The sequence below is a fragment of the Rhea pennata genome, chromosome 13 (genome assembly GCF_028389875.1).
Source record: "Rhea pennata isolate bPtePen1 chromosome 13, bPtePen1.pri, whole genome shotgun sequence".
In the NCBI taxonomy this organism is placed as follows: Eukaryota; Metazoa; Chordata; class Aves; order Rheiformes; family Rheidae; genus Rhea; species Rhea pennata.
In genome coordinates this window covers 6,899,671-6,924,029 of record NC_084675.1, presented here as the reverse complement: position 1 = coordinate 6,924,029, position 24,359 = coordinate 6,899,671, and the positions used below count along the sequence as shown (strand labels likewise).

At 36.1% G+C, this 24,359-nt stretch overlaps 1 protein-coding gene across 5 annotated transcripts in view; it reads left to right on the top strand.

Annotated features, from left to right (window-relative positions):
- The window catches only part of CHD9 (chromodomain helicase DNA binding protein 9), a 100,993-nt gene that overhangs the window by 26,707 nt on the left and 49,927 nt on the right, over positions 1–24,359 (top strand). For 3 of the 5 annotated variants that reach the window (XM_062586880.1, XM_062586878.1, XM_062586879.1), the window contains exons 5-6: positions 16,147–16,484; positions 23,715–23,826. In XM_062586880.1, coding sequence (XP_062442864.1) covers positions 16,147–16,484; positions 23,715–23,826 — 450 coding nt within the window. Of the gene's footprint in view, positions 1–14,881; positions 14,943–15,290; positions 15,301–16,146; positions 16,485–23,714; positions 23,827–24,359 lie in introns of those variants that run through there. The other 2 variants (XM_062586881.1, XM_062586882.1) reach the window with 2 other exon arrangements.

Genomic DNA, 24,359 nt, shown 5'->3' with positions numbered 1-24,359 from the left:
AATCTTAAAAAGCAGCAAATGTTACAGATGCTGAGCACAAGCTGTCAAAGAGAGGGCAGATAAATTAATTTAAACATAGGACTGATAGTGGAAAATAGTATGAAGGTAAAGGCAAAGGATTGGGTCATCATTCAGGGGAGATTTTTCATACCCAAACCTCATAGAAGAGAGATTTATGTTGCTGATAAAATTCAAACTACTGTGGTAAACTTACACTCTCATTTTTGGAACAAATAAAACCATACTTTTGAAACAGCAAGTGTAATCTTTTGCATCAGGTGTATAGAACCCCAAAAGGATCAAGTGCAGTATGCATGTGCAACTCATTAAACAGACATTTTAGAGGACTGTGTGCACAATCTCAAGGAGGCCCTCCAAAATTTAATTTATTAAAATTGTTTTGGAGTTGTGAGGTACTGCAATGCTGGGTGCTTTAATAATACTCAAGACTGAGCTGTGAAATTCAGGCAGGATTTTAAGGTCTGTTCTGACGTGATTTATTATGAGTGAAAAATACACAGTAGGAAGTACCAGCTTTTTGATGGCCTATATTTATTCTGTGATTGTTCTGAAAGTTCTGGAATTCCATGCCACTGATTTTAAATCATGTTCTTTTGGTTCCAGTGCAACACTTCTAATGCAGGATTTCTAATAACATCTTCTATATATTCAGAATAGAGGAATAATGACCCCTTTCAAACTATTATTCAGCTTTTGCTTGAGCAAGGAATTGTTATGCTGGAGCACCCTATTCATACTGAATAGGACAAGTATTGCTTTACCTCTTTCAGGCTGGTCTGGAGATCTCATGACTAGTAGGTACTATTCAAGATATGTTGTAATATGCTCCTCTCTCTTCCCACCCTATGGCACTCCGTTACTGCCATGTTCTACATGGATTTTGATGCGTTTTTAAAGTCCTCTCAATGACAGTCAGGTTAAATAAAATCAGTCCATGAATTTAGGTGGAAGTGATCTGAATGAGGTGCCAGTGCCTTGAAGCAGTATCATAAGACATAAATATGTCTTATTACATTGATAGAGAAAAGATACCTTTGCGTTTTCTGGTTGTTGGTAGGATCCAGTAGTGTTATATGTGCAAGCGTGAAAAAAGTGTTTCCCAAAGTTACTTTTACAGTTACAGAGTCAGAAATGTCTTACACACTAGTAAGAACAGCTTTTAAAAAGACTAGGCAAATGTATCTTAATATTTCTGCGTTGTAACTTCTCTTATATTATCGTATGGCGAGGGAGTAACCTAATGTAGGCTTCTTTCTTGTTGCTAGCAGAAAATAAACAATTCACGCATTTACCTCCAGTCGTTTGATATGATGAAATCTGATCAACTGCAGATCCTCTGCAAGGGACACGTTTTCTCATACCAGTCTGTTGCGATTTTGGACGAATGTGAACAGACTTTGACCAGCTTCAGGAGGTTTTCAGGAGCGATGACTGAACATTGCTTGTTTTGGATAGAGGGTCAAAGGTGCCCTGTGGCTCTGACTCTGCCTGCAAATTTCCTTGGCTGCACGCTGCCCTTTTCTAAGCAGTCTGTCATCCCGCTGCTTGCTGATCGTTTCTGTTGACTTCAATGCCATTAATGATGATATGCGTTTCTCTTGTCCTGAGCTTTACACTAGATCTAGTCCTCTTATGCTAAATATCTGGCTCAGCTGAGATAGAAAATTATTGCTGTGATGCTTCTTTCTGGAGGCTTATCTTAAGCCTTTTTTTCTTTTGTTTGATCCCTGCCAGTAAGTTCTTACTCCATGCCTCTGCAGGGAAGCTCTTGGATGATATGTTCTTTCTCTAGAGAGTTTTTAAGAGGCTTCTGGGGGAAGAAAAAAATCTTCCTGGGCTTTTCCTTTGCCTTAAAAAGACTTCTTTTAGATCCCCTGTGCCCTCTGACTGTGATCTTTATTTTACACCAGTGCCTTTTTGATGAACTCCTTTCCTGTAGGCATCCACTTTCCCTTCTCTGTTTTGGGGTGGGGGGGTAGGGAGCATGTCTTTAAGGAATGTTTAATTGAGAAATCTAGACTCAACAGGAGAAGTGTTGATAGGCTTACATAAATGCTAAAGTACTCTTTTATATTGGAGATTCTAGCACTCTAGCAAGCTGTTAAAACATTTCAGTGAGGCTGACACAAAATATGTGCAAGTTTGCTTAAATTGAATCCGAAGAATTATTTCTCCATCAATGGAAATACTATGCATAGTCAGCACTGATTTAAATGATGTGTGATTCCTCGGCTACGGAGGTGGGGTGTTTTTTAATAAATAAATAAATAAATTTCCCCAATTTATATCAGAATCTTTTAATACACACCAAGTGCTGCTTTTTTATCTTTATGAAATTACAAACATTGAAGAAGTTTTGGTTGCTTTTTTAGGTGTTAAGGATACTAAAAAAGAAAAAACATCATTTTCAAAGGTTCAGCAAACTTTTCAACTTAACTGTTTTTGGTGAATAAAGTTATTGTAAATAGTGAGGTCTCACACACAAGCCTTTCTGAATGTTACTTGCTTAGATGTAAAGGTAGTTCATTAGTTCCTGGTTCTGCTATTCACAAGCAGCACAAATGCATTCTGTTTAAAAAAAAAAAAAAAAAAAAAAAAAAAAAAAGTGCTGGTATTAACCTATAAACATTTCTGGATTTTTGACCGGGATGACTATCATTTGCAACATGTTATATCAGGAGCCTTCATATTCCAAATGAGCTGATCCATGTAAAACATCTAAGTGAACTTTACCATTCTACCTAATATATTACAAAATTCCTGTAGAATCTGTTAAATTGTGCTGTCAAAACGTTCTGTGGAGGAGAATCTACCTCTCTGGTTTTTTTATCTGCAGTTGTTTCCCTGACCTAGCTCAGCTTTCCTTTCTGCAGGTAATTGCAGGAGCGAGGTGTCGAGACAAAAGGTGGGCAGGTTCGCGCTAGCTCTGCGGAGTTCGTGTCTGCTTGCCCTTGCCCTTCAGCAGGATGAGTGACTCCATTGCAGCAGCAGCAGAGCACAAAACAGGCCACGGACGGTGCTGCAGTTTGCAGCCTGTCGCAACTGTCGTGGCCGCGTGGCGTGGGGACTTGCAGCCTTTTGACTCTAGAAGCTCTTTGGGGCAAAAGGCTGAATTGAGAGAGTTTGGAGGGGAAAGTGTACAAAAATAATGACATCGTAGTAAACTTCATAAGGATGAAAGGATTTTTGTCTTTAGTTATAAAAAATACTTAGGAGCGTTTTCACAGTAAGTGAGACGAAGTTATATCAAGACGAGCTACTGTTAAGGTTCTGTTCTCTTGCCGAGTAAGAGACTTTGTTATGCCTTGCTGGTTTCTGAGCATGCCTGCGACTGGCGTCCTGATTCGGGTGCTCGTGTTAAGGGAGTAAAAAGCTGCTTGTGTTTGTCATTCCTTTTGGTATTTTTTGAGGGGGGGATCGTCTCCTGACTCTCTCTCTCTGTTTGGTGATGAAAAACAAAAGAAAAGTAGTCTCTTTGTGGTAGAAAAGTGGTGGCCATTTACAGCATGAGTGGACAGGTAGAGACTTGGGAAAATAGAATGAGGAAAGTTATTTTCTGTTTTAATTTGAAGTTGTTTGCAGTTTTGTTTTATTTGCTCTGCTAGCTCTTGCACCTTAATCTTTGATTTGTTCTGAAATCAGCATTTTTAAGGAGATTTTTCTTTTTGTATAATAAATCATAATTTCTGTCTAAAAATAAATACAGTTACTTGTTATAAAATTACTTGGTAAGAAAGCAGTAGCTAAAACATGAGTACTTCTAAGGTAATATGGAAATCTACCAAAGACTGTAAATCTGAATGGTGCCTGTGCTGTTTAAATTGTTGGGTATGTAATGAAGAGGTTGGAAAAAAGCTATTTCAGCATATTCATCTTCATGCTTTGTATTTTGCGTGGAATATATAGAAGTCGTTCAAGTGTTCTTTTTTTCCTTTTAAAAAAAATTGTTTTAAAAGTCAAATTTTCAGCTGTCTTTTTACAATCTAAAGCTTTGTGCAACTGCTAAACTAAGACCTTTATTCAGAATCTTTTAACTGTATCTACCATATGGAGAAGAATTTCCTGAATTCTGATGTGTCCCATGGAGGTCAAATATGACTTTTGTTGCAGGTGTAAAAGCTGAACACTTTCAACAGTTTTTCAATTTTCCTGACTGAAAGACTTTTTTGTAATTTTTTTTAAAAGAAAGGCTTAAAATTTTTCTTTCAATATTCACTGAAAAATGTATTTGATATAGGACTTTGAACCTTGTTTAATGCTTCATTTTTAGTAAAAGAATGCATTTCTTTCCCCCTCTCCTCTTTCCAGTTTTTAGTGTGAGGCAGTTTTACATGTGCAAGTGGTATATATTGTATGCTTTCAAGTACATATAGCTGAAATGATCTTTAGTGCATTTGTTTCATATGTGTATGGTACTTTGTATCTGTTTTGGTATCGGGTCATTGGCACAGGTGCTAGTCTTTGGCTCTCTGAATGTTGGTAGCATTTGGATACTACTGGTCAGAATTGCCCCGCTATTGTATGTACTGGTTGGGTATGTTACCCCGAAAACTTGTGTGCCCAGAAATTAGGATACTGAACTCCTAGCCTGTGTCTGTTAATACAGTTTCACTTGACATATTTGTGTACTGAGCTGAAGCTAGTAGCAGGAATTCCAGTGGTTTAGTGTCAGCTTACTTGAGCTGTTACTAAAAATTATCATATACTTCAAAAATACAGTGGTGGAAATTGCTAGTGAGAAGAGATTTTTTTAAACGGTCAGCATGTTCTATGTGCAACTCTTGTTCCATGGCCAGAGCGTACTTCATTTCCAGTATTACTCTTTCACCTTTTGGGCTGTGAGTGTGGGGAATGTTGCAGTAGAATTCAATTCTTAGCACTCTGATTACAGACTGCTTCTGGTGTTCTCGTTTTGCAAGCAAATAGAGGCTTGAATTTTATTTGGTCCTTTGTTTTGCTTTTTGATCATTCTTGCGGTTCTGAAAGAAAGTGCTAAGGCTTGCTTCCTTTTGACTCATAAGGCATTGAAGTTGTTACTACACATCTTACTCCTTTTCCACAGTGGCAGTTTCTGAAAGAATCTCGCCCATTAGAGATCAACTTCTTTGCTTCAGTTAAAACAAAAAAACAAAAAAAAAAAAAAAGGAAGTTTCAAAATTTTGACTTAAACCATCACATTGAAAGATTTGTTCCTGCATTTAAACTTGAGCATTTAAATTGTCTTACTTACTTTAGACAATTAAAACATACAAATCTTTTCTTCAGGATGGGAGTTTTAGAATATTTCAGAAGAAACAGAGTTTAAAAAGTAAACATTAGTTTCTGAAATTAATGATTGGAAACATGCTATTACAACAATCTTTTGGAGGTTTTTTTGTTTAATTATGCATAGGAATTTGAAATAGGCTTATGTAATCAGAATGAAAGTACAGTATTTGGAATTAAGGTTCCTATATTAAACCTCTTGAAAGAGGGAACTGCGATAAATATTGGATTTCTGGAAATACACAATTTAATTTTCTCACACCTTCAAAACTGTACAATGAAAAGGAACTTTTCAATCATAATTTAACAGTGTGGCACCATATTACATGTGGTTAAATTAGTACTTCAATAGAGGGACTATAGTTTAAATACTGTCATAAATGAAAAGAGTATACTCCACGTTTAGCTTTTCTTTCTCTTTTTCCTTAAAGTACTTATTCAGCCATTTGCTAATCTGTACAATGTAGCAATTTGCCATGAGAGCCTCATCAGTAGTGCAAATTTTAAGAGGCTCAGTTGTACAAGCAGGAAGGAATGGAAATAAAAGGCTGAGTTAGACTCTACTAAGAATGAATTTAAAAGGATAACAACAAAATAGTGCAAGTGTAAAACATCAGTGTGTTTTAGCCACTGGGCCAGAGTGCCTTCTGAGGAAGTATGGGCCCTGTAGCACTTTCACTGTTCTTTGGCTTTGATACGTTTGAATGCTAGCAGGGATGAGGTAGTATACGACCGGAAGGTCCGTTTGGAGACTTACGAAGACTGCACCTGCTTTAGCAGCAAAACCATAGGACTTGTTCTGTGAGGTAAGAGAATCTATATGGGAAGCAGGGAGGAAAGCGAGAGTAGATCGTGAGTGGGTCGTGTGGTGTCAAAGGGTTGGATTCTGCAGCTGATGCCTACCATGATTGTAACCTCTCATGTGGATTCTTTAAGCTCTAAGAAGAATTGAGCTCACATTGCTTCATTTCACTCAAAGTATCTCTTTTCTGCCTCTCTGTCTATGAAATGGTAGAGGCAGGGGACATCTCTGAGATTTCCGTCCTCCTGGTTTGACTGAAATTGATGTGATAGAAGCTACTGGGAGCTCCGAAGCATAGTGGCACGAACTTGGATTACGTGATTGCATAGCCTTGTGTTTTAAAGCAAGCTGAGTCAAAATTGAACAGCTCTCACTTGTAGTTTAGTGTACATGCATAATTGTAACTTGAGAGCTGAAAAACAACCTACTTGAATACTTTAAAGCTAATTCTTGCAGGTCTTTAGTTAAAGAATTTATGATTATCAAAGCCTGGCTTGGTGGCATGGGACAGAAGTATGCCCAGCTGTATGAGGGACAGCAGTTCTGCCAGCTGTGATCATGAGACCGTTGGTTTTTTTTTTTTTTTTTTCTTTTGTTCTAGATTAAGCACCTCAGGAAAGAGGACCTTCAGAGGAAGGTATTAGTAATGTATTTCCTTGGGTAGCCGATGAATTTTGATAAAGTAGCAGTGAACAAACTGTTACCTCTATATCATGTACTACTTAGCTAAGTTAATCTTGACTATGGTAGTTGCATCAAGATGTGCTATGTATGTCCAGTGACAAATAATCCATCTGGGGGGAATAAAAACCCTACTACTTTGCACTGCTATTTTAAACTTCAAAACATTGTGATGTTTCCTATACTATCACAGGTTTTGACTGGCGCAAGGAAATCTTATATTGAGGAGCATTAAGGAAAAAAAAATCAACACAGTCGTAGCAACAGTCTGGTTTATCGTGCTGAAGTACCTTCTGGTAATGTTTTTTGTTCCTTTAACACTGAGTTTGTTCACTTTAAGTTTGTTTGGTTTATCACGAAGTAACCAATTTCAGGTTATCAGCACTTATAGACATGTATTCGTCTGTAAATTATCAGGTGACATGTGACCTGTTATTATGTGTTTTGAAATTAGATGTATTTTACTGCAGACACATCTCTTGAACAGGAAAGTTCACGGTGTAAAAAATCCCTGATACTTAGATTATAAAACCAAATGAATTGCTGCATTTCTTTTTCTACTGAAGCATCTGGCAAATATCTAAAAGATATTTTTGGATACAGATACAAAGAGATTATTAGAACATACTCTTATTGAGGTCTTAATTTTACGATATTTTTATATTTCTGGCAGTGCTAGTTAAGGAACTCCACTCCCGCTTCTGTCGCCTCATTTCAGTGCTGTGAGGTGTCGTACCTTCAGTTGTGTTGATGCTAGTGTTAATTAGGCTATGCAGTATTGCTGAACTGCTGAACTTCATGTGATCTGGGCGCAAAATAATTCCCATTTCTGTATTTGCAGGGAGGGCCACAAGCATTTATAGAAGACTAGGTAACAAGGATAAGAATGGGACTCAAAGTTAGAATTGCCTCTATAGCTGACCTGTAATAAACATGTATGTATGTAAGCACTGGATATATAGAGATTTTAAGTATCTTGGGATGTGGTGGTGGTTCTATGTCCTCAGAAGAGTTAGGCTATATAGTAGTTTAAAAGCTGTCTTTCAGAGGAAAGTTTGTCATATTCTGCAAATATGCTACTTTGCTTATCTGTTGTAAGCTGTATAAGCGTATACTGTAGATCAAAATCAAAAAACAGGGTTAAAGAATTGAGCAGTGTTGCACTAATCTATTAAATATGTCCTATATGTCCTGGTTTTAGCATCAGAATTGCAGTCAAAAACTAAGATAGTACTTTTCAAACAGTGATTTAAATGCAAAACAACTTTGCTGTTGGAAACAGCAATTTTTATTGTATTTAAAAATCAGCCGTGGGCTGTTTCAGTATATGTAACAAAATATGCATTTTAATGCAGATTTCTGTAAATACAAACACTAATCTTGTGGCTATAACATCAAGAGTGGAGAACAGGTGATGGTTGTTTTGGGGAGGGTGATGTCTTCAGAGCACTTTCTCATTCTTTACCATTCAGAAAAGAAAAAGCATTCTCTGGAAAAACAGATGGAGAGCAATGAAGTGGCTCACAATACTAGTATAGGCATTTTTCTGCCTGCCTTATTCATATGACTTACTACCAGGACTGCTTTTTTTTAATTCAGCAGAAAGTAGCAGGAGGGCTAGAATAATTTGCTCATGTTAACCTTATACTTGCTACATTTTGTTGGTATGGCTTGTATTTTCGTGGTAGTTGATGCTGATGAACTGGAAAGATGGAACACAATCATTCTTCTTATAACATAGAATGTTTTTTTTTATGTATGAATGAATTTCTATTAGTGGTGATTTTTCTTGTAATTTTGTAAGAAATATTTATCTTTTTTTCCAAAGTTTCCAAAATACCCCCAGGAAAATAACTTAAAACATGACTTACCTTGCCGGGGGGGAATACAAACTCACTCCAGCCAAACCCATTTAGGGACTTCCTGTTGTTTGACTCCCTTTTTGCAAGGTAGTTTCGGTTTCTCTTTATCAAAGTCGTAAGAGTTAAGAAATGAGATATCTTTATTATAGTATTGCTTGAAGGGAGAACACGAGTTTGATAAAATTTTACTCTGTTCTGAAATTGGAGATGCATTCATAAAAACATAGGTTTTCGTAGTTTTCTCTAAATAAAAGCTTGCATCATTAAATAAAGTAAGAATTACTTTAGCATCCTTAACTGTACTTTAAATACAATAAGTTTACATTTAATGGTGTCTGTTCATGGTGTCACCTTGTTCTGGATTTTAACTGTAATGCAAAAATCTACTAAATTTAATCTTGTGAAAGAATACAAGGTATCTCGTAGGGTAGAAAAGTTAACAGCTTAATCTGCTTTTCCCTGGTAGTGTTATTCATCAGATTCTTAAAGCAGCACCTACTGGGGTGAGAGATTATGTTAGTGGATATTTGTTTAGTGAAGACTTAAAAATGAAAGCCATCTTTGGTTTTTGGTCATCTGGTGGTAATGCAGTTTTAACAATGAAGATGCTTCCTACTGATACAGAGTTGGGCTTTTTTTGTTTTTTGTTTTTTTTTCCTTTGGAGATACATCTGTCTCCTGGTACAACTTTTCCTCTTCTCAGGGCTAGAAGAGTAGGTAGTATTGCATTTTTCTGGAGTGAACAGCTAATAGGCTGTTAACAAGTTGGAGATCCGTTCTCTTTTGCCACTTTGCAACATCCTATTCACCGCAGTTACTGAAGTTGTCTGACTTTCTTTGCCTGCTAAATGAAAGTTTCTCTATTGTAAAAATGGGGGTGTGTTCCAGAAGAAGCTGTTACCTGTACTTTCCAAGAATATACTTGATGTGGTGGGATTTCAGGGGATCAGTGTATTTCTAGAGCTTTGACTATGGCTTTCAAACTCTAATGACCAGTCCCTTTAACTTAGAAAGAGACATATTTTCTTGCCTGTAAGCTGTAAGTATTTGACTACATATCATATTGATTCATTCATCTCCAGATGCCTGCACAGAACTTGTCTTAAACAATGAAGTGAAACCTAAGGTTCCTTTATAGAGTATTGAGTTAGGTAAACTTTTTTTTAAGCAGTCAAAAAATTGAGGAAAGTTAGCAGGTAAGATTAGCTAAGAGTGCAAGAAACAAAGTAGTGGAGCTGCTTTGTTGGACACATTTATTGTTTTTGGCAATAAAACTAGAGCATTTTGATCCTTAGGTTAGACATCAAAGGTTTTTAGGGAACTGTAGAGTTATAGCGTACCTCTGAAATCGGTCTGAACCATAGTAATTCAGAACCACTGCATCTGCAACTCCAGTGGTCTTGAATGTGATCATTAGGTGTTTTTATATTTTTATATGTAGATGCCCATACTTTTCTTTCATATTAAAAGTATGCTTCCAGTGCAGTGCCCACTCAATGAGTAGAACAAAAGATATGCAATGCGTCAGGCTTAGATTAATGTAAATAGTCACTGTAGCTTGTTCTGCATGCAAAAAATCACACTTAAGAAATTTCATAGAGGCGGTAGTTTTCGTTGGCATTGTATGCCGGTTTCCAGATAGCTGTGCTCAGTATGACAGAGTACAGCCAAAGAGAAGTGGTTGCATGGGCACAGAACACCAAGGCGCTGAAGACTGGCATGCATCCAAGACGATATCTTGGTAGAGCAAGATTTCATTTTCTTTCGTTTTTGGCAATCTGTATGCTCCAATACATAGTACTTCCATTAAGGAGTACTTTTAAGATTTATAGTGAAAGAAGCCCACAGTTCTCATGCAACTATCATATTCAGAAAAAGAATTTAGCTATATTTGACAATGAACCACAAAAAAAAGTTCTCTTTTCAACCAAAAGCTTCCAAATAGAAACTTCAGTGTGCTGCAAAGTCATTCTCTAATATTAGATACTGGCTTTGCAGCATGCCCAGGTTAGCAGAATCTGGTCACACTGGTTTGATGTCCTCTCCGTGAATGATATGGTAAATTAGAACCTTACTGGTTAAGATGCAGCAGCATTAATAACTTTTAATTAATATATTGGCTATAGAAGTGGTGAAAGCACTGTAGATGTGTGTAATATGTATTATTAGGTTTGGTAGCTTTTAGAAGAGAAACAACATCCTATAGACGGTGTAACATGAAAAGCAGGTGCTTGCTTCCTCTTAGAAACGTGACTGGTTAAAGGTTGCTGTCCTTTAATATTAATCTCCAGTTAATCTTAAAATTCGGTCATAAACTTAGTGTTAAATGTGTTGTAGGGTTTGGATCACTGTAACCAAATTTACATAGGGAAGTAACTATTGTACAGCTAACAAATGTTGCCTAGTCACATTGTAGTAGTAATCATCTGTTCATTTGTCAATGTTACAGGCAACAAATATGGAAGGTTGAAAAATTAGCTTTTTTCCCTGTATCTTCTTTTTCCTTTCTTTGCTTTCTGTACAAGTAACACTTTTGGATTAGGTCTCAGGTGTATGTATCTATGAAGATTCTGTGTCCTTGAAACATTGACATGGTCATTCATTAACAATGAAAACAGGAAGCAAGGAGAAGAGTGAAGAGCATTATCATCATAATAATCTGAAAAGCTTCACTGACTCCCCTAATAGTTCAATATATGCACCAAACAAGAAAGGAAAAATGGTAGAACCCTGTGGATCTTCATTTGACTGTGTGCTTGGCTTTGAAGAGCAATCCCAGTAGATGATGTGGGACAACTGTTGAACAAGAAAGTGAAAAAAATAGTTTCGAAGAAACTCTGAAAAAATAAATCGTTGCAGTTGATGTCAAGGTCCTCTTACTTTGCCCACTGACCTGGTGGACTGAAAAGAATTTGTTATCCTTTCGAGGCATCCTGTGCTTAGTAGTTACCTCTTCCCACAGATGTGTCTAATCTGCCACAAGAAGTAAAGGAATCTTTCAAGTCATTGAAAATGTAAACCTTTTGGCTTTCTATTTTTAGAATAGCAATGATCGTAACTAAGTTCTTGGTGGTAACTAGTCCTTGGGTGAGTAAATCCACAAGTGAAAATGAATCTTTTTTCTTAAAGATAAGGATGCTTTATATAATTAAATCAGGAATGTGTGGCTCATTAAAATTCAGAGAAAGGCATTAACAGTCCTTAGAGTGTATCTAGAATGTATGTTGCTCAGGAGAGAGATTCAGCCTTAAAAGTCAATGCACATACAGAATTGAAAGTAATACAACATTGGCTTGAATGGTTACATTGTAAGAAGTGTGTTCTGAGAGTAGAAGTAATGTTTTATTCGTGGAACGGATAGGGCAGGCTTTCCTAAAAGAGTAAAGTTTTTGCTATATATGTTCAACTGATTTTCTTGAGGCTTCCTGAGTAGTGATATGCAGTGGATATAAAGGAACTGTTAGAGGTCATGGAACAAATTTAAAGTAGCTTTATGCCTACAAGGAGGGAAAAACAATGTCTGTGTGAGTTGATTTATCCTCATCTTAAGAAGTATTGTGCCAGTGAAGGTCTTTGAGTGCATATCCTAAACTTCTTACTAACAAGGTGTTAGGAAAATGCCTTTTTATGAAAAGTCTGCTCACCAGAGTATTCCTAGCTATTGGGAAGACTTATGTCATGATTCTCTCTGGATATTGCCTGGTAACTTGGTTGTTAAGCTAATGCAAAAGCAAAGATGTCGTTCAGCAATGTGTAGTGTGCTTCTGCTCCTGCAAGACAGCGTGTCAAAGTCTATTGAATGCTGCTGAAGAGAAGGTGCAGTCCTTGCTGCTGTGAATCACGGCATAGGTGGAAAAGTCTACAGCTATTGTCTTACTCCGTTCCACCCTTAATATTTTTTTTAGCGATAATTCTTCCATGTGAACAGCCCAATTGCCTATACCTGCTGCTGTTAATGGCTTTTCCAGGCAGCAGCAGCAGCATGAAATTGACATGATTCTTGACAATTTCATTGCTGCCCACAGGATTTTGAATAGCAGCAGGGGAACTGACTGGAGTCTTGTTAATTTCACTCTGCTGCTGCTTGGCAAGCTATTAGCAGCAGCAGATACCCTGGAGCTCTCCCTATGCAGGCTCAAGAAGACAACATTGTATTGGTTTACATTCAGTTATGTTTGGACAATTATATTATGAGGGGGAAGGGTATATGGGGTTAGCAAAGGCTTTGTCGTTTCTGTTGTAGATGCTATGCAGATGTTTTCCTTTGCAGTGTAAGGGTGTTTCTTTTAAATTTTTGCGTTTTGTAACAGTGATGACTTTTTTTATGTAGGTTTCCTTAAAGCTTTAGTTTGGAATGACTGACTGGTACCTTCCTGCATTGTCATGTACGGCATTCCTATCTAGTTAGAAATATTACAGCAAAATTAAAAAGTGTCCTCTGTTTTCTAACAGAGTTTACTGTTTGTGAAGTGCAAGAGACATACTATAAACAGAAGTGATAGTATAGAGCAAGAAGCAGAGGGTCAAGCTTCAGGAATGAAAACATAGTTGTCTAGTCCAGTGAACTCACAATTCTATGGTAATGAGGTAGTAAAAGTTATTCAGAAATGATTAAACTTGAGAGGCAGGTTTGAGCTCTTATGAAATGTATAAAAAGAAACTTTGTTTTGCAGTAACAACCTCTGAAAGATTATTGCAAAAGATGTACGGAAGGGAAGTGCAAATTTCTTTTAAAAATCCTCTAACGTTACTAGCTTTCATAGCTTTTAGTTTAAAGCTAAAATTATATTGAGGATGAATTAGGAAATTTTTTATCTCAAAATATTTAATTAATACATTGTTTAGCATTTTTTCACTAACTTGTGAGATAATACCTCTAAAAGATAAATCACTACTATTTCTGTTATAGGTTGTATAACTATAATTTAGAAACATCTTGGCTGGTCTGAAAAAAATAACATTAAAGTTTAATAATTGTCCTTGTGTATTAAGCTGCGTGGTTACAGGAATAGCTTTGAATTTAAGTGATATTGTTTAGAAAATAATTCATTTAATATATCAGTACCACTAATATTTTAAATGGACAATGAAGTTCCTTCTGAAGTAAGTCTTAAAACTTAAAAGAGGTGAAAGCCTGATTAAGTGTAAGACCTAACTTTAAAATTCTCAAAATCTCTGCAATATTTTAAATTGTCAATGGAAAATCATACAATTTTTTTTAACTTATTTCACGATGCGTAGTAAGAAAAAAAACAAACCATATTCTGATCTGTTTTTTTTTTTTTTTTTTTTTTTTTTTTTTTTTTTTTTTTTTACCTTTTAACAACTTTTCAAAAACCTGATACCTTCTTTTAGGTTTGCTTTGATATGTTAACAATACACTTTTAAAATTTTATCAAATATAAAGTAACACTTCCAAATAATCTTGGAATGAACAGGATTTTATTACTTAGTCACGTTCCATTTAATTGAGGTCTATAGTTGTGGGGTGGGGGTGGAATAAAATCGACTTAAGAGAATTCTTCCATTTTCTGTAAGGAGCAGAGAAGTCTGTAATACAGTGTTTCTGATCACTGTTACTAGCTTGCGGTCATAAATTCAATATAAAACAGTAAAAGATATCTTGGAGCGCAAAATATGTTTGAGGCCACAGACCAAGGTGGGGGTGTGTGTATCGTCCTCCAGTTTAGATGAGGGAGCTATAAAGTTGCTGTGAATTAGGATACACAGAAATAGGTTAGTTCCCACGAATTTCAGCCGAGGTGAAGTGAAATGGCATTCGTGGTGTTACTGCAGGAGGTGGAAAAGTAAGAGTTAATCGCTGTACCACATGCAGGGAAGAGCAGCCCGTTGGGGGTTAAATTGCAGAGTCTAATGGAATAATAACTGGTAGCACCATCTGCTGGCCTACTTCCGCAGAAGGAGTCAGTATTTTTAACGACATCTCTAATATTCATGCTGATGCATTTTGATGCTTTGTGCATTCATTTCTTTCTGTGCTTTGTTGGAATCTGGCTATCTGCTTACAGCTATTGTTGAAATTCAGCTCTTTGCGGGAGGCAGGCAGTCTTTGTCGTACCTGAGCTGGACGATCAGTGGATGCATACTTGTCCGGGGAGAAAGATGTGGATAAATCACAATGTGTATTTGTGGAGGGTTGTGCATATCTTGGCTGCAGCTTGCTAAATAGGCCATTTAGCAATCTTCTTTCAATGCTTTTCTCTTGAGCACTGCCTGGGGTGCTGAAAAAGCAGAGGGCAAGCCTTTGTCTGACGCCAAAAATGTCTTCAGTGAAGAGGCCAAGAGGAAGGGTAAGTGAAAGCCTGAATGAGTGGGAGGAGGAGGGGTTCTTTGGGCTAAAAGGCTAATGGGATTGAATAACCTTCCTTATTACTGGCTGCTGCTGCGGGAGTCGTGCTGCATCGCCATCTTGAGCTTGTTGCTGTTTTCTCGAGTCTTGGTTATTTGTTATAGCCTGTAGGCCTTAAGGTGGCATTTTAGAGAGTGATCCTAAACCCTGCCTCTTTCCCAGTGCTGCAGCACTGCTATTAAGCCTGTGAGGCACGTATAGAAAATGTATCCAGTGAAGTGCACTGGATTTGGCCTGAAAATGTGTTTGGAAATTCCTGGTGGCTTTTCTTCATGCAGTAGTCAGAGACGCAGTTACGGGTGAGAACGTAACATAACTGTTATCTGCTGGGCTTTTTTTGTCTGTTTGAATAGGAAATTCTTTCCATTCCTCAAAGGGGAAGGGGGGAGGGGTGGAAAGCAAAAACATATCTTCTGGTCTGCTTAAAGAGAGACTGATAATTTGAATATTGAATTCTTAGTGTAAACAATTCTGCATAGATGAAGCCGTGATTTAAAAACCCTAAAGTAAAAGCAAGAGTTACATTTTCTAACTAACATATTGAACTTTGTGTGGTTCTAAATAAAAAAAAAATACTACTTTTGGATCTATTTACTAATACGCTGCGTAGCTTAGTTTTGTTTTTGTCTTGTTCTTAATCTTGATTTTGTTCAAGCGTCTGTTCTGGTTAGCACCGAGTTAGTCTTGCAGGTCTTATGTCTACTTTAAGGTATCTATGGCGCTGATGTCTTATCAAAAGAGGAATATTTATGCTGTTACCTCCGGTAGTTCTTTGCTTTTTCAGATTTTGAGAAAAATATTTATTGGAGATGTGTGTGAAATATATGGGAATGTTTAAGAATTGGTGACTGTAACCACAGAGGTGGAAAGAAGGGCAAGATAAATTTTAAAAAATGTATTTTAATGGTTTTTCAGTGTGTAGACTATTTTTTTAAAACCCAACAATTGATGTACTTATTCTGAAACCCACGCTATTCTGTGGCAAAACAGAATCATTTTCCTTCTTTGTTGTGTCCTTGCATGAATCCCTGCCAGTTTGATTTTTTTTAATGCAATTCCAGATTAAAAAAACTTACACATATTCTAAAAGAATGTTAGTATTGTTAAAATAAGGGAATTCTGTTTACTTTTGTTTCTTATTGCAGCCTCCTTCCTCCAAAAAGGCTGATGGTTCAGGATCATATACTAAGTTGCAGAATACCCAGGTGAGGGCAATGTCTGAAAAGAAGCAGAAGAGAAAAGCAGACTCTGAAAGTAAACAAGAGAAGGCAAATCGCATAATATCCGAAGCAATTGCAAAAGCAAAAGAGAGAGGGGAGAGAAACATTCCGCGAGTAATGAGTCCTGAAAACTTCCCCAGTGTTTCAGCTGAAGGAAAAGAGGAGAAGAAAGGAAGAAAAGTTAAATCAAAACCAAAGGACAAGGAGGGTAAAAAGGCAAAAACTGGTTCTTCATCCAAAATTAAAGAGAAAACGAAAATTGGGTAAGTAAATTAAAATGTCTTCTTATTTCTCCTCAGTTTGCAAACATTCTATTAGAATGAAAACTGCTTACTGGTAACAAAATGTTCTTCACTGCCTACAAAAAATTCTTTCTGATTAAGTCCATGTGTGGACTTTATTCAGGAACAAGAATGCTTTGTTTTCGCTTTAGATTAGATCATTTTAGGACTGTCCTTTGCAAAGAATAACTTTCATATTTTAAATTCATTGCCTGCATTACTCAGTACTTTGAAGCACAGACAATACCAAAGTATCCTTCAACTACCAGTCTAATCTGTTTTGAGTTTGAATCAAGTTTATCTGATACTATAAATGCTGTCTTTATCGATTCTGGCATATATCATCAATGCAGTATGTATGATAAACTGCATAGTAGGAAACTGGAGGTTTAATTAACTTTTGAGGAAGTGAATATTCATGTAGGTACCATGTATCAAAGCTAAAGCGTATATTGGAAAATTTTTATTCGAAATGCTTTGTGTTCTTCAGTCCTATCAACTCAATCTGCCATCTTAAAAACTTCGCAGACTCAGCTGGTTTGGTACCTTGGTAAGGTGCCTCCAAAAAACTTGTGACATATTATAGTGCTGCTAGGGATTCAGTAGATGGTACTCCTTCACACATCAGTGCTAATGCAACTCTCCAGTGTAGCTTTAAAGGAAAGTATGTGATTTTTACCATGCTAAGTCTGTCAAGTAGGACTTGAAACAGAGATCTTAGCTATGATGTGATATTTATTTTTGGAATACTACACCCTTTCTGCAGTAACAGAAATATTAACTGGCATATCTGTCCCGAATTAAATGTCTCATACATATTTATATTCCTATTTTTTACAGAGTGAAAATGAATGTTCTTTTAATCAGTTCACTTCTCTGCAGTGTGGTTTGCAATTTTTCTAAATTTGTGCATTTCTTATGTATTGAGAAGTTATCCTATAGTATAAAGGCTATTACCATAAACTCTCATTAATTCTCAACCTGAAATTTCCTGGTCGTTATTTCTTTTCCTTCTAATTATGGCTTGACATGGGAATAATGTTTGTTACACTCCTTAACACTGCATAGTGCTTCCTGGGGTTTTTTCCTCCATCTGCTTGTCAAAACTGGGGTTTGGGATATTTACTTCCAAAGTTAATTTCACTTTCATGTTCCTAAATTGAATCATATTCTATTACAGGTGGACATTTTATATGTCTTTCTCATCTGGAAACTTAATACACTGTTGTTTAGCTAGTATTAGCTTCTTGCTTGAAGTTTTATATGAATTGCTCGTAGTGTGCTTTTTATTATCTCCCAGATAATTAACAAAACCTTACAAGCTCTAATCCTTGTAGTACATTACATTGTTTTCATAACTTTTTTTCTGTTTCAGAACAGTAAAAAATGAGTTGTTACCTTTGATATATACTTCTCAAGACAGTTTTCTGTCTTTATGAAACACTTAACTCTCCACAAGAATTTGGATTTATTTTCAAGATACCACAAAGCAGAGTGAAGTTGCAAGGAGATAAGATGTTTCCCAAACTATATTTTTAAACATATTTGGGTTTGATCGAAAGTAACACTGAAGCTGATAGAGAGACTCCATGTAGCTGACTATGGTTAACCTTATTGAGTAAATTTGCATTGCTCTGTCCAGGTTTACCTCCCCATTAATTTACCTGTTCAGTCAGCCTGCGCCCCAATAGCACTCTGTTAATTCAGCCTGCTACCAAATAGTTCTATGAGTGTGTGGGACACATACCTAGGGGTTTACAAGTTACTAACAAGCAGTGGAGAGAGGTTTTTAGAACGACGTTTTACAGATTCTAGTTTCTGTAGATTTTGGTGGACAGTTGTAAATCTGATGTTTCCTGGCTCCCAGTTAATACACTTCTCTGTATTTGAGCAGCTTCATGTGGTGTTATAATTGCACTGTTTTTATTAATATATAAATAAAACATGAAATGTGTAGCAAGGATATAATACAGCTGTTTTGAAGAGCAGTGAATTTAAAAAAGCCCTCTCTACTTTTTTTTAGAAGAGTAATCTTGCTAGACTTTACTTGAAGTGCAAGTGGAGCTGTTGTTCCTATCTACAAGTAATATTTGCTATGGAATGTCTACAGATAGCTTTTCAAAGATGGCTAAAAAATTGTAAGGTTACCAAAGTTCTTTTTACTAAAATATACTTTATTTGAAGAAAAACAAAGTGAAATCAAGCTATAAATAATAAGAGTTTAAAAGGCTAAGAAACTCTTCAAAAGCTTCCTTCCTATGTTAGTCTTATGCAAATATTCTTCAATGAATCTAAGTATGTTCTGCAAATTACTGTGTTGTCAAAATATAATTAAGGTTTTGAATATGAGAGTTGTTGGCTTACATTGTTTTTCTCCGTTATCTTAAAATAAAGCAAACCAATTGAATCACCATTTGGTTTAATGGTCAAATCTTGGGAGAAAGTTTTACCATGCTAAAATAACATCTGGAAAAGATATGACTGCTTTGGGGAGGAAGGGGAAGGAGAGGAATAGCTATCCAACGTGAGCACAATTGTGCATTCTCCAGTCTAGTACTCAAAAAATAAACTCTGGTTTAGCTTGTGGTCACAGGCTTTGCTAGGATCTTGCAAAGGTGCCGGTTGTGTGGCAGGTACACGTTGCTCTTGAGGGATACTTGCAGAGTGCCCGTTTCCCTGCTGGCGCTGGTGGCAGGCTGAGGCACTGGCCTGGCTGGTCTGGCAGAGCTGGAACCGCCACGCTACTCGCTGAACGTACCTTGATAAAGTTGTCTGGTAGCCATCAATAAAAAAATGTCCATAAAAATACAATGTAATACACTGCGACTTTTACGGAAATTGAGTAGCCCTCGTCTAGGATCAAAATAAGGTTCACTATTATGTGTTGTAATTTTGCAGACAGGATGATTTTAAACTTTTTATTCTTGCAACTTAACGTAAGTTGGTATGTCTTTTTAGGCTTCATATTAACTGTTTATGTTTTCCTTAATGATTCCTGAGAGATCTACATGTACTGTAAATGCTTACAGCTTGATTCTTTTCAGTTTATCATTGGCATGTATAAATTACAAGCAGCTACTTTCTAGACAGGCTACAGTTTTGTTCTGAAGGCAGGATGTGACCTATTGTCCAAAAAATAACACTTGCTAATTTCAGTCAGCTGATTTTGAACTGGATTCAATAACTAAAGTTGTTATGCCACAAGCACTGATGAGGATAAATGACTGAATTCTTACTACTAAGAATGTTTTAAGTGTATGACAAATTATTAAAAATAATAAAAAAAAAAGTATGTATAATGTATTTAGCATTACTAAATTATATGTTAATTGTAAATAACTAACTTGATAAGTAACCAATGCATAAAATAAACTGGTTATATTTTACAATTTTTATGAGGCTTGCAGACCCGCTTTCTATTCTGGATAACCCAGCATAGTGAATTTATGTTTAGGAATCTATTAAAATGCTTAACCTTTTTGCATAGAACTTGTATCTATTTATGGGCTTTTCTAGTTGATTATAATTCCAGTTCTTCCATTTAAGGTGATGCATATTTAAACTAAAAAGTGTACTTTAATACAGCTTGATGTGAAGGATGGAAGAATTATGAATTCATGAACATTCTGTTGTTCAGAGAAGTAGATTGGCATTTAGTTTTTTATAATTCTCACTGTATTCCCACCTACTCAAACATATAATTAAATATCATGGCCCCAATGAAAAGCAGCCACTCCACATTACTGATGTAAAGGACAATATCTGTAGATGACATTTAGGCCTTTTTCTTTACTTCCCTCTGTCCACACTATGTAATTAAAAAAAAAGAAAAAAAAAAAGTTTACAGAAGTTCAATTCAGGGTGGTAGCCCTTTAAGTTCAAAACTATTTCCTGTTATGAGAAACACGCTGATTGTTCTATGTACAAAAAAGAACAACGGTGCCTCTTCTTTTAATTATTAGCCTTTAAATTATGTAGTACATGAATCCAGCAAGTCCTTTGTGATCCAGTGCACTACTCTAATGAGTAAATGTGACTGTAGCCTTGAAGTAGGTCTCAGTTATACCTTTTACGATACAGAGTGTCCTAGGGACCTAAGACCCTGACAGCAAATCTTTATATGATCACTCTTATGTATGATACTGTTAAGATAGTTGGATCCTGTCTAAACTCCGTTAGCAACAGGAGCCATGTAAAAACGCAAAGGATTCACGTGTTATGTTGGTTCTATATTATTTAAGGTTAAATGCAAGAGCTTTGAGTGAATTTCATGAGTAGCAGACGTTGTGAAGTGAATTAAAATTATGAGTTTGTTGATTATGTTCTTTGTCCAGTTATTTCAGTGAAGAGGTCGACAGGGAATAGTTACAGATCAGCACAACCTGTTGCACTTGCTTAATAACATATGGGCAAAATTTAGATAAGCGCATAAATTGTATATAAAATCCACTAGAGAGCACTTCATTTTGCCAAGGAAAACCCTGATCTTGTGAGTTATTGTGAGCTCGTACAATATTTCTTAATTCTTCATTCACTAGGTAGAATTTGTAAGTTAGATCTTGAATTCCAGTGTATCTTTTTTAATAAATACTTAATTTTTGTAGAGTTCTTGGTGATAGCTTCTGTTCCATCAGATGTGGAATTGTTTTTTTCCCGTTCCTTTACCTCAGGATCTGAGGTAAAGAGAAGTGGTTCTTATTTTCAGCTTTCCTCTCCATGCAGTCTGCTTTTCCATGTGCAACAATTTTTCTTTTTCCTTTTCTTTTTGTAAGATGCTCCCTTCCCCACTCTCCCGTTAGTAGTTGGGATGCTTTGTACTTTCTTTACTCTCATATAATGTATTCCTTACGTTTGCATCCCAGCCTTAGTTTTTATCAGAAGCTAAAGCGAGCCCTATTGCATACGTGTCCGCTGAGAGCGTTCAGTGCGATACCAGTGTCCGGCAGAGCTAGTCTCTCGCACTGTGCCCTACCGGAACCTTTCATTTCAGTTTTCAGGGCTTCCTATTCACTGTTCCGCTGGGTCCCCCGTTAAACGCGTGTGCGTTAATGCTTTTGTGTCCCCCTCTTCCCACGGGGCTCCCAGGAGGGTCCCGGAGTGTCTGTGCTAGGCGAGAGCAGGGGTGGGTCTAGCGCAGTGCCCCTTCTCCAGCAGCAGCCGCAAGGGGATGCGCTGGGAAGAGCACAGAAACGGGGCGCACGAGGTACTGCTGAATGGTTTCCCAGCCGCCAAGCATGCGTCTCAGGAACTTCCTCAGACAGGTACAGTTTTATGAATTTACAAGCCTGGAGTAGCTTCCTGCCCATAAACTAGTCAAGTTTCCCCTGTAAGCTGTGGTAGATTTTAGCATCCGCAGCTCCCTCTTGGCGCAGGTCAGAAGCTCAGGCGCGGTGTGCCTTGCCTGCATTAGACTCGGAGAAACGTAGCTGGTTGGTTAGATTAGCTGATGCGTATTCGTGATACATCTTTAAATTCTCTGAAGCAAACTGAGGGGGAAAAAATGGGAAAAGTGGACTGTCCAAGTCTATTATCAAAAAGAGGCATGTTTTTACAAATACCTGAAGTCAATCTTCATCAGAGATTGAAAGCAAAAAGAAAAGAAATTACTTTTGAAGACAATAGGAAAACCGCTCTATTCGTTTTTGAAATTTTATTGACTGTGATTATGAAAAATGTTTTATAGTTAATAATTAAACTGAGAATACCAAATAAAAAGTAGGGACTTGAGGACCATAACCCACTTTTGAGCAAGCAATCTCTCTTAAATACAGAATTATGATCCTTACTGCAAATTTCATTTTATGAAACTAAAAAGACATGAATGGAAGGGTTTTGTTTGGTTGGTTTTTAACTTTCTAAGGAACAAACTTTGGCTAAATATTGAGAACACATAGAAACATTAATTGCTTTTTAAAATGGCTATTATCTTTTTAACCATGTTGTTTAAAAAACCTGTAGTATTTTCGTAACTCAAGAGTTTCATTTTCTGTGTGGACTGTTAGTCTGGATGTAGTAAATATGTGGTACTTCTATTATTTGGACATTTTCCAAAGAGAAGCAAATGAGAGAAAAGTTTCAACCATCTTCTCAGTGTCTTTTTTTTCAGGTGACCAAGATGCTGCAAGATGCTACTTTGACATAAAAAATAACATATATTGTCATCATAAAAACTACTGTCTTGTATTTAATTTGCTGTTTATAATGGCAGAAGATATTTGGATGTCAGAGCAGTTAACCTCATTTTTTGGTTACACAAATCTGATGATTGGATGCTATGTAAAATATATATATATATATATATATATATATATATATATTAGGCGAGCTCTTTATCTGTGTTTTTGTTGGGTGGTTTGTAATTATTCTGTGATTATTCAGTGAAAACATATTTCAAGAGTAATATTTATTACATTTCAAAAATGAAAAAATATTTTGACATATTTTGACATTTTACTATAGTTGACATTAATGTTTTCACATATGGTAAAAAGAAATTAAACAGTATGATTTCCAGCATAACCTTTAAATTTGAACTAAGAAATAATCTGTACTTTTTCATTTTATCTAATTTATTCAGCACAAGATTGGCTCTGAGCATATTCTAAGAGATTTTATGAGTTCTTAGAGATAAAATGACTGTGTATTGAGTATAGCTTCTCTATTTGTTACATTTTAAAAATGAAGATTCTTGTAATTCCCTCAATTTAACTGCAGAATGCAAAATTTGTAAGCTCAAATAAATCATGTGAGACAGTTTTGAACAATATCACGCTCTTGACCACAGCTGAATTTTTAATGAGTAAAAATAAGATCTGTTATTTGCATTACATCTTGCTGTCATCTTTTGCAGATGATATTCATACTAATTTTTATCTATGAAGTTATGTGTGTCATTGACTAGTTTAAATGTAGAATTTTGTATCATAATTGTTTCAAATCTATAAATAAATAAGGGAGATACAAAGAACTTTGAAATAGTCAGATACCTATTACCTGTGGAGAATTTCAGTAGCAAAAAAAATACCAACTATTGTAAAGTTGTAGCTTTCTCTTTTATGAAAAGTTTTTCATTTTTTGGACCGCAGAACTTTCTGTTTTTATTGCAAAAAGGAATAAGGAAATCACTAGTAGGTGTATTGTTTTTAATCTTAAAATTAAGTGAACTTCAATATACAGTGTTCACTTAAGATGTTTTGTTTGTTTGTTTAACAGAAAGCTAATCATCACTCTGGGTAAAAAGCAGAAAAGAAAAAATGAATCTTCAGATGAATTGTCTGATGCTAAGCAGACTCCACAACGGTCATTGAAAGATGGAGACTCACAGGTAGGTAGCCAGAAATTTCCTCTGTTAAATTTGTGTGTGGTGTTATTTCTGCAGATTTTTTTGTCAGCTCTCCAAAATGTTTTATACATTGTGACACAGTGACAGTTATTTACTCTATTTGGTTTTGCAGGTCTTGATTTTTAAGAATAAATGGCAGTAAAATAATTGAAATATGCTGTCTACCTATAGCAAGAGAAATCAGTGTGACTCTAGAAACTGGCCTGTATTCAAGTATTGCTAATATTAATTTGTTTATTAAATTTCAACAGTTTAGGGGACTGGGGAGTTTGGGCGGGAAGGTGGGTTTTCTGTTTCTGTTTTACAAATATCAAGCAGAACGCTTTCTTTGAAATTATCCGATAATACTCTGAATTAGGTTGTGTTAATAGCAATGTGAAATTATTTTTGCAAATTGTAAGATTGCTTAACACTTAATGTTGCAAAGCAGCACACCGCTGAACTTTGGACCTTGAAGTTGCGTATTTTAAAGTTCTTTTACTTTCTTTACAACTTGCACAAATCTGTACAAATCT